This window comes from Cryptomeria japonica, unplaced genomic scaffold, assembly GCF_030272615.1.
Source record: "Cryptomeria japonica unplaced genomic scaffold, Sugi_1.0 HiC_scaffold_1078, whole genome shotgun sequence".
NCBI lineage: Eukaryota > Viridiplantae > Streptophyta > Pinopsida > Cupressales > Cupressaceae > Cryptomeria > Cryptomeria japonica.
Genome location: NW_026729714.1, coordinates 16,273 through 27,312, shown reverse-complemented (window position 1 = coordinate 27,312; position 11,040 = coordinate 16,273). Strand labels below are relative to the sequence as shown.

Below are 11,040 nucleotides of genomic sequence, written 5' to 3'. Positions count from 1 at the left end.
GTAAGAGATAGAGATGTCCCACCACGACCTAGTAGGTAGGATGAGTACCAGAGAGTCTAAGATTCCTATAGAACGCCAGGATTACTTAGGAGAATTCCCTCAATCTATTCGAGTAACAAGCAATTTAGTATGATTAAGATAGTATAAGACCCTTTTTATAAGAGAGTCTAAGATAGTATTTATTGAAGCACCACTACCAACAGCAGAGGTAAAGGGAGTTTCTTAGGTATTGAAGTAACAGCCCTACTAGTTGGATTAGTTCCATATTTGAAAGGTGGAGAACCATGACCTCGTTTAGCAGCATCCATTCTTGCCTGATACTGGTAAATTCGACATAAAGAACCTGGCTATGTACCTGGTAAGTTTACCGTAGTTAAACTGGCATTTGACTGGTATTAATAAACTGGTCAACTCCTATTCAATAGCCTTAATACGGGTTGGCAATTTCCCAAAAATGAAGCGAGAGAGTATGGAAGATTGAGCTAACGAAGCTGGAAAAATGGCTGTAATATTGACATTTAATAACCTGGCCTTGTACCTGGGAAATTTCCATCCCAACCCTTGCATATTGGTCAATAATACAGAAAGAACCTAGCATATTTGTAATTTCTACCTAGCGAACATGTCATTGTAGCTGGTGATTTTACCTAATTAACATGGCGTTTGACTTGGTGATTGATCCTTTAAGAACCTGCAGTGTAGATCAAATTGACACGACGACCTGCTTATTGCTATTATGCTGCTTCCTCTGTTGCCTGTGCCTATGCCGCTGGAGGATCCGAACAAACTGGAACTATAAGGGGTTTTTCAATTGGTGTTTCAACTGATTCCTATAGACTATAACCTTGGACTAACAACTACCCAGCCTTTGTATGACCTATGAAGTTTACCCTTCCATGTGTAATGTATTATATACGATGCCTATCGTAGTTCTTGGGTGGGCGGCCCTTTCTTATGTGCTTACCCCTGCTTGCCTCCGCTGGATCATTAACTGGCTCTGGGTATTAGTCAACTTTGACTCTTGAACCACAAGTAAAGACTCAATTTGAAAACTAGATCACAGACTCATGGCGTAGGTTTAGGAACATGATAAAGGCTCCGTACCGTGTGGTAAGCCCGACTGGATGTACTAGATATTTTTGGGGCTATGTGGGCTGTAAATAGGCTTTGGACGGATGGCTCTATTATGTGGAGGGCATAGACTTGAAAGCGCTTGATTCGGGCATTGATAATCGGAGTAGTGGTTGGTCAGTCGACTATGGATGCACTTTATTGGGGCTATAATGAGCATTGTTGGCGCTTTCGCTAGAGTTCTGTTGATATTGATGATTGGCGCGGAGTGCCTGGTCAGTCGACTGCTGATTCGCATTGGATGGGTGTGGCTCTTTTTGTGTCTATCTGTGAGCGCTTGATTCAACCAGCGATATACGGGGCTCCATGACGGACGGGCGGATGGCTAGGATCCTTAACCGAATTGAGCAAGAGGAAACTGATTCATGATTGGGAACCGGACGACGCAAAGGCTACTACCGCTATACAAGGTCTCTACTTGGACGGTAAGGTCTAGGGCGATCCCTCAGAACACATGATTCAGAGAGAGGACCATGTCATAATCAGGGGAAGGGAGCCCACCAAACGTTTCTCAGCTCGGAGAACAGTAAATAGCTTGCTTATTCAATATGCATGCGCGAGAACATAGAATCGCTTCTATCTGGATGGCTCGGGATTCGTAACACATCACTGAACGGTCATAGGGGCATAGCAATAAGATGGTACTACTGAAACCCGAACGGAAGGGAAGGACGGCAGGGTCAGTCCCTGAGTGAAGCTCCCTCTCATGCTATCATCGATCCGAGTACAGAGAGGGACGAAACCTTTTGGAGTCCCTGATGGAAGACCATCAGCATATATATATAGATATCTATCTATTTAGATATTCGTACCACCAGCATATATTAATAGAATGCTCCGTAAACCACCCACCGCTTTTTTATTTCCTCTATTCTCGGAGCTATCTGTTTGGTTTTCCTCATGGCGATCAGATACACATAATGATAGCATCCGTTTGCATGGAAACATCAATCTCGCACGCATACTTGGTATGGGAAAGTATGCTTATATGGGCACAGATGCGAATCGATTAGCTGAGCTTTGTTCCCAGTTAAACCACTCCCGGTTGAGGATGAAAGTAGTAGTAATGACGGCGATTGGTCTTAAATCTTTATTGATAACCCCACCTCGGGTTGTGTATGGGAGGATTGGTCCGCACCATCACCTCGCTGGGTTCGAATGGTTAGATCCCGCCCAAGAGACTGGTTGGGATGTGCACTTCATTGATTGGTTCGGATGCAGAGTATGCCCCAGGTTAGTCTGCCCCAGAAAGTATGCACCTCATTTGTCTCTATTGGTTGGTGAAAATCCACCGTCTGTCTCGATTGGTAGAGATGGGAGCCGCCTCGGATGGGATGGGACTAGCCGCTGTGGATAGATGGAAGAAGTCTGTCTCGATTGGTAGAGATGGGAGCCGCCTCGGATGGGATGGGACTAGCCGCTGTGGATAGATAGAATGCTTGGTGAGCACCGGTACTCCATGAGCTAGGGCTGTAGAGATGGGCTGCTTGGTATGCACCCGCGCCGGTTGGACCTGCTGATAAAGAGAATGAGTGGTAAGCACCGGTAGCCCACTATAGATAGGGCATAGGTAGCATAGGAACCACACCTCACCAGGTCGGGATTGGTCGAGATTGAATAGATTGGTGTTCACCGGTAGCTCAGACTGGAGGGCGTTAATTCGAGCTAATAATTTTGTCCAATTTGCTCCTATCAATATTTTTCTTTGCGTTAGGACAGGAAACAAAGAATATTATGGATGGATTGTTCGGAAGGCAGGGAGACTAGATTAGACAGATGGAAGCGTTAGGAAATTAGTTGAACAAGGATGGAAGCAATATATATATATTTGTTTGGGCGAACCTATAGTCAAGTTTCCCACCCACCCGGGGCATCAGCCTGCTATTTTGACGCTAGTATAAGCTAGAATAAGTGGGAGGGCCCTACAATTCTATGGTAGGCATGAGGAGAGTTGGTGGAAGATATAGTTGGTGGGAGGGAATAGAAGGGGTTAGGGATGCTGATTGGTGGGAAGCAAAATAGAGTGGAAGAAACAATGCTTTCGAACTTTAGTTGCATGTTACGTATAGAATCTAGAGGGAGGGCCCCTACTATTCTATGGCCCGGATGGAAAGCAATTCTTTCTGGTTGGTGCTGCCCCTCGCCCCATATAATGTCGAGGGCTATGGGATCGATAATCAGCACCGAGAAAGATCTAGAAGTTCTGCTCATCGATCTCCCTCTCTTTATTATTCTAGGGCTAGACTATCTTCTAGATTCTATACGTAACATGCCCCCCCAATAATATAAAACAACAACTATAATGGGGGGGCCCTACTATTCTAAAGGGTCATCGAGATAGAGATAGAGACAGCGGAAGCGGAGCAAGCGGCACGGGGCGGAGGCAGTGGATTGAGTTGATCCATTAGTACAGGAAGTTCCAGGTCGATAGCCGGCTCCATATCCTCCAGATACGGATTCAGTTCCATTCGCATTTGATCTAGAACCAGCTAACGTCGAAATAATGGCTTGCTTGCCCTACTCTTTCTATAAGGAACCAGCGATCGAAGATTCTCGAGCATCCTCCTTGCCAGCAGCTTGCCCAACATCCCTTCCATTTATAGAGCCCCCCGTAGCGGAGACAGGGGCAGACACGGGTGACCGAGCTAGGAGATAATAGCAGATGAATATACAAATCCATTGCTGACGAGGCCGATTTTCCCTGACCTCCGTTTGGGCTTATGGTGCCACGAGACCTCTCGAGTTTAGTTAGGGGACTGGGGAACGAGCTCTATCTAGATATGTTATTCGTGGTTCCGAGTCAATGGGATCAATTGGTTATGAGTAAGCTGCTACTAGTGGCTAAGCGACTCGATCCCGAACCATCACTACCACTGGTGAATCTGAAGAGCGAGGGGACACTAGGACCCCAACTATAGCCGGGCGGGGGGGAACTCTAGGGTGCCCGGTGCCCCGGCTCCTATTGGGAATTCTTTATCCCAGTCAACCGTTTCTAGCTCCGCAACCGGTCGGGAAGGGTCTCGATCCCGATCATATACTGGCACCTGAACCGATTCCCCATAGAATTTTAGGGCAAGGTAAACCTTAAAGGGTGCCTCTGCTATAGCTACTCCTCATGCAGGTGGCTCCTTTCTGAACTGGTGTGGCATATTCACAGGTTCCGGGTCGACTGATCCAAGTCCGCTATATAGAGTAGGGCTGGTGCTGCTTCAGCTGCTGAATCAACTGGCCCTTAGAATAGTAGGGCAATCGGGTCAACTGTCTCTGCTAATGGAAGGAACACGTGCTTTCGGATGTGCATCACCTATGGGCGGGTAGGAACAACATGGGATGTTGTAAGCACTTGTGGGAAGACGATAGGATTGTAGGAGCAGCGAGGAATGTAGTAACATTGAATGGAACACGAATGGAATAACCCAATGGTCGACCGCCCTCCCCCCACGGCACCGAGGATCGCGCCCCATCGAAGGATCGAACACCGTTGCCCCATAGGAAGGATAGGTGGGGAGCGGTCATCTACTCTGTCCCACTCTATAGACGAGTCATGGGTCATCTCTCTTATATACGCTGCGTGATGGATGAATCGCCGCATGCACTAACCCTGCAAAAAGGAGTGGTCCTCCCCTACTATCTATAGGGCGGCCCCTACTATAGATAGCTGGGGGATAAGATATGCCGGTGAAGGCTGGAGATTACACACGGGATTGTTCGAGCAAGAAGGATCATGCGCCATCGAACTATAGTTGCATGATGGGGGTCACCGATGATGGTTGGTCATCTACTCCCCGGTCATCTCATACGTTATATGATGGGGATCATGACGGGGATCGCCGCCCACTCCGCTCGATAGACCGGGTCGCCCGGGGGCGCTCGGCCTTGACCGTCAATGCAGTGTACCGTTCACTATCTATAGTCCTGCATCACTAGAGGACTATACTATGGCATCACTTCACACTACTATACTCTCCCCTACTATGGATAGGGGCCCCCCCCCAATCAATAATTTGGATAGGCTCCCAGCGGGGGTCGGACGAGTACCGTCAGGTCCTCTCCCTCCAAGCTATTCTATTAGGAGAGGGGCGTTTCTCGATATAGGTAGGGGGCCTCGATGAACCGGGTGATTCTCACCCTTTCTCATTGAGAAAGAGAGGTGAGCCTCCCCTCCCTTTCTACCCGCATCTATAGTGGGGGGTTCCAATCGGAGTAGACATCTATGGGATGGATTAGTACTAGCAACAGCGGCATAAAAGCAATCAACGGAAAACAAGACTGACCCCGTAGGGGCCTAGCCGGAAGAACCAATCTAAGCCTGCAGGGTGGGAATGATGTTCTCTCCAAGCATCGGGTGTGAGGCCTACCCACTGTTCATCTGGAGCATGCGATAAAAGTTATGGCTGGTCTATTTTATCCATCTCCTAGTTTCACTAGCAGGCTTATTAATTAACAGAGGTTTCCCCGCAGTGCCCGATTCTAGATCAAGAGCGTCGAAACAATGCTAATAATGAGAGGGGAAAGCACCCAACTTCTATCATACGGGGCTGTGCGGGTGGTCGGGACATGCTTCCTTATTAGCGAGTTGGGGCTGGATGCTCCTACTGAATCGAAACAGTTCACTACGCCCTACTATTTGAGAGGGCTCTACGGGGGGCCTACTAGAACTAGTGCCGGGGTGGGGCCTTTCTATAGTTGATAGTAGGGCCCCCGGGACATGGAATGGGTCTAGCTCACGATAAAGCTGCTTCTCAGAGGTCCATAGAATTGTAGGGCGGCTAGAATTCTTTTCAACTTCAATTGATTCTATACGTAACATGCCTGGCCACTCATGTGACGTATATAGACTGCATCGTTATACTAGAGTCTAGTTTGGCCTAGACTATCTCCCGGGCCCTATAGATAGTAGACCGTGTCGTATCTCCGAAAACAAGGATTCCCCACATCTACCTACACAACGATCTGCATGGGGATAGACACACAAGCCCGATCGGGGGAGTCTAGGTGCACCGATTATTCCCCACATCTACCTACACAAGCCCGATCTGCATGGGGAAGTCGATGCCGATTAGCTTTTTAAGGATAGGCAAATCTTTTTTGGTGCCATAGTAGATTAATAAACCTGCTAGCCCTTGAGAATAGTAGGGCGGGATTGGCACCCGGAAATTTCCATTGAGGGGGAGTCGAATTGAGGGGACAGAGACATGACACAACGATTTTCCATTCTCAAACAACCCATATTCTCCACACTGAACCAGCATTTGATAGATTATCCGACCCCGAGCAATCCGAGTCATTGGCGGGGGTTTGGTTCGTTAGCTGGTATTTGTCCAGCCATTCAGATAGTGACCGGCGTTTTTCCAGCTATGCATTACACACCACATGTGGATCTAGCTTTCAACAGCGTAGAACATATCATGAGAGATGTTGAAGGGGGCTGGTTGCTTCGTTATATGCATGCTAATGGGGCAAGTATGTTTCTCATCGTGGTTTACCCCCATATTTTTCGCGGTTTGTATTATGCGAGTTATGACAGTCCTAGGGAATTTGTTTGGTGCCTCGGAGTTGTCATCTCCCTGTTAATGATTGTGACTGCTTCTATAGGACATGCACTACCTCGGGGTCAAATGAGCTTTCGGGGAGCTACGGTAATTACAAGCTCAGCTAGCGCCATACCCGTAGTGGGAGATACGATCGTGACTTGGCCGTGGGGTGGTTTCCCCGTGGACAATGCCACCTTAAATCGTTTCTTTAGTCCTCATCATCCACTCCCTTTTATTCCAGTAGGCGCCAGTCCTCTTCATCTGGCCGCATTGCATCAATATGGATCGAATAATCCATTGGGTGTGCATTCAAAGATGGATAAAATCGCTTCTTATCCCTATTTTTACGCGAAGGATCTAGTAGGTCGGGTAGCTTCCGCTATCTTCTTTTCCATTTGGATTTCTTGTGCTCCTAATGTATTGGGGCATCCCGACAATTATATACCCGCTAATCCGATGGCCACCCCGCCTCATATTGTGCCGGAATGGTATTTCCCACCAATCTATGCCATTCCTCGCAGTATACCCGACAAATTAGGAGGTGTAGCCGCAATAGCACTCGTTTTTCCACCGCTTTTGGCTCTCCCTTTTCTGAAAAGTTCGTATGTTCGTAGCTCAAGTTCTCGTCCGATCTACCAGAAACTCTTTCGGTTTTTCCTGGCGGATTGCTTACTATCAGGTCGGATCGGATGTGAACCCGTGGAGGCACCATATGTGACTATTGGACAAATTCCTTCAGTAGCTTTCTTCTTGTTCTTTGCCCTAACGCCCATTCTGGGACGAGTTGGAAAGAGAATGACCGATTATTACACCAATCACTTACAATTCGAGGGCATCGACCGAACTATCTCCTCCGATGCCATAGAATAGTAGGGGCCCACCCTCGATTCTAGCCCTTATTATAGCAGGCGTCATTAATGAACGGCTCGCCCAACTTCTATTGCCCCCCACCCACCCCGGGTGGGAGGAGGCTATGGTACTGCAGTCAAGCCCTCGACATTATATGGACCCACTTTTCTCGACATCTCGACCAACCGGTCGAGCCCGAGGGCGCTCTCCCAATGCAGACCCACCCCACCCCCCTACTAGAGTTAATTAGAAGAGGGGGAGGCGGGGTTTTAAGGCGGTCGAGAGCCCGTGGGGGGGGCGGTGAGCGATAATTGAATTTGGCGAACCGCCCCGGACTACCCGGGAGAGGACCGCCCCACTAGACTATTGAACCCCCCCGACTACAGTTTAGTTCAGTGTAGTCTAGCCCGGGCCCTTACTCTAGCAGGTTCCAGTAAAGAATTGACTGGTAGACTCTAGTTGGCTTTTAGTTGAGTTGAGTCTAGAAAGGTGGTCTAGTGCCGGGTAGCCCTACCCCCCACCCTCATAGCTTCCCCCATGCTTTCCGTTGGTAAAAACTGACCACCCGAATCCCTATATCTCCGGTTGTATCTTGACAGTAGTCTCTTTACCGCAGATCTTGACTAACTATTCGTACGCTTCATTCTGGAGATATATATATCTATCTATCTCTATCTATCTATCTATATATATATATAGATAGATATATATAGATATATATAAGAGATATAGAGATAGAGGAAATGGAACTACAGCAATGATGCCCCAACTGGATCAATTCACTTATTTCGCACAATTCTTCCGGTGTTGCCTGATCTTCTTCGTTTATCATCTCCCCCTATGCAATGATGGAGTACCTAGGCTCAGCAGAATTCTAAAACCACGGAACCGACTGGTTCCACACCAACGGAGGGGGGACAACATCCCGAGCAACGACCCAAACAGTTTGGAAGATATTTCGGTAAGAAGTTTTACCAGTGGTGCATCCTATATGGACTCTAGTTTATTCGAAGTCTCCCAGTGGTGTGCCGCCGACTTACTGGGGAGGAAAAAGAAAACGTCTATATCCCGTTTCGGAGAAATACGTGACTTGCGGGGAATGGACGGAAACATCCGCTATCTGATTCCGAAGTCTTCATATGGCACAACTCCCAATCCTCTACCTGGAAGGAGGACACCTTGGAGGGAGGGCATAGAGCTAATCCATGTTTCACACAGCCAAGTTCACTTTATGATAGTTTGAAGGGTTGTTATCAGGGTTCATTCAATGGATCTGCAGAGGTGGGCTAATCCATATATGATCCAGTTCGTCCCGCCATCTGTCACTCATCGATTGCACGCTTGAAAAGACGAATCCGGTCAGAGTCATTCAATGGCGGCCTTTAGAATAGTAGGACCCTTAGAATAGTAGGGGCCCTTTCTCACCATAGAATAGTAGGGGCCACCCACCCCTGTTACGTATAGAATCTGGGTGGGGGGGCCCCGGGGAATTAGAATTCTTTAATACCAAACCAATGCCCCACTCTGCCATAAAACTCTGCTGTGGTTGACCATCAAACGCGTGTGGGCGGTTGGAGGGCCGTAAGGACAGGTCACAGGGGTCCTCACGCGTTTGGTGCCGCGGCAATGCCGCCATTCGAGCGGCAGTTTGTTGCCAATCGGCGGAGGAGGGCGGAGAACCATTCGGTGGGAATAGGGGTTCTACCGGTTGAACGAACATGGATGAACAGCCATTCAATCAGTAGGTCGACGTTGCTTCCTTGTAGGTTAGCTTCGGTCTAGAGAGTCTGTCGAATTGGTTGAGACCAACATTAGCCTCCCACCCTACTATAGCCTCCCAGGGGTTCTAGCCGATCCCTGGAAGATAAATGGCGCCGAACCCCTGCGAAGCAATAGTTCCAGGGTTAGAGAAAGAACATAACCCCCCACAATAACCATGGCCATAGAATTGATAGGGCCATCCGGCATATAGAACGGCAAATTCCCTCCCACCCGGTCTAACTAGCCCGGGAATTGCCGTACGGCAGCAGTTCCGGGCCGAATTTGTAGTTCGTTTTTTCTTTAAGGCCAGCTTTAAGGCTTTTGCTAATCGGTCCGGTTCCCGGAAGTCGAGGAGATGGTCAGGTCGGGGACAGGAATTGGGCAGATATGATCCGTCGATGTCATTCCATGGTTCGGGCGAATCAGATGGTAAAGTCGAGTAGATGGTTTGGGCTGTCGAGGAAGGTGGTTCCTCGAGGTATGCGAATACCGATCGAGAGAATTCTAGTGGAAAGGGGAAGGCATGTGAATAACGATGGCAGAGGAGTGGATGGAAAGAGACATATGACGATGCATCAACCCCGATGGAGAGTCTCAAGCCATTGGTAGATCAATGCTTCCAACTCCCACTCTACTCTACTACTCCGCTATATGTAGGAGTAATAAGTAGGCGTATACTTTGGAGTACCAGGGCTCTAGCTATATAAGCCAGCAGAGCATAGTTTGTCTCCAGATCCATATATATGCGGGGGAGACCATTATATAGGGGCGGGGCCTATCTAGTCTATACCCCCTCCTCCTCCGAATAGTGGAATGATTTACTAGAGCTGACTCCGTTCCCGGGAGCATGCCGAGTAGAAGATACTCTTGTTATAGACTTTTGTTCTATTATATATTAGTATAGATTGGCCGATCGGTCTGGATGGGGGGGGAGCTGTCGATTGAGTAGAGAGAGGGTGCTGTCCATCCGGTGAAGAGGGGATTAGTAGGCCTGAAAAGAGCGATCGAGTATAGCCCGGTTCTATTATGCACGTGATATGGGTAGTGGGTCTCTCGATGAGGGATGATAGACGTGATATGAATGGGTGCATCCCGGACTAAAGACCCTATCCCCATATATCGATGCGAGCGAGCTGCTTCCCTTCGAGATATCACTCGGCTAAGTCTAATGGAATCGCTTCATTCCTTTCTCCAAGGTCTTCGTAAACGAGGTTAACTAGGTCCACTGTATCTGGCATTCGAACTAGTTCCGCAACTGCTTATGCTGGAACATCAATAGCTGTAAGATTCGAACCTCATGGATACGCAATCATCCACACCTATCCATCCCCTACCCCGGCCTATTAATCGTCTTCATTGCCGAATATATACTCTCTTATCCGGTAAACTATAGTTCCGATAGCCCTACTATTCGCCTTTTTGAGATTCTTCTCGATTCTATACGTAACATGCCCACAACTAATCGAACTATAATGGGGGGGTGGGAAGAACGGCTGGAGGTTTTTATTTTGGCAGGTTCATTAATGAACTATGGGGCGTCATTAATTAACTAATGCCCCTACAATTCTAATGGGGCTGATTAATTGACTAATTAATTCTCCTACTCCCCCTACAATTCTATGGGGGTTAATTAATCCTTATTCTAACTTATTATAGCAGGTTTATCCATAGAATAGTAGGGCACTGATTAATAAGTGGGAGAAAAGGATGCTCTGCCAATTGGTATTCTGTTCATAAGAGAACGGGAACCTCGACCGATGAAAAC

General features: G+C 48.0%; 2 protein-coding genes across 2 annotated transcripts; both read left to right on the top strand.

The window, feature by feature from the left end:
- Nucleotides 1-4,986: 4,986 nt before the first annotated feature.
- Nucleotides 4,987-8,260, top strand: LOC131058538 (cytochrome b-like). Its single transcript, XM_057992292.2, has one exon. It carries the CDS (start codon nucleotides 6,327-6,329, stop codon nucleotides 7,533-7,535), a length of 1,209 nt encoding a protein of 402 aa, XP_057848275.1. The 5' UTR covers nucleotides 4,987-6,326; the 3' UTR covers nucleotides 7,536-8,260.
- Nucleotides 8,261-8,271: 11 nt separating this feature from the next.
- On the top strand, nucleotides 8,272-9,227 carry LOC131058539 (putative ATP synthase protein YMF19). Its single transcript, XM_057992293.2, has one exon. It carries the CDS (start codon nucleotides 8,272-8,274, stop codon nucleotides 8,755-8,757), a length of 486 nt encoding a protein of 161 aa, XP_057848276.1. The 3' UTR covers nucleotides 8,758-9,227.
- Nucleotides 9,228-11,040: the final 1,813 nt, after the last annotated feature.

Coding starts and splice junctions, on each gene's coding strand:
- LOC131058538 (XM_057992292.2), top strand. CDS start 6,327: ATGACACAACGATTTTCCATTCTCAAACAACCCATATTCTCCACACTG.
- LOC131058539 (XM_057992293.2), top strand. CDS start 8,272: ATGATGCCCCAACTGGATCAATTCACTTATTTCGCACAATTCTTCCGG.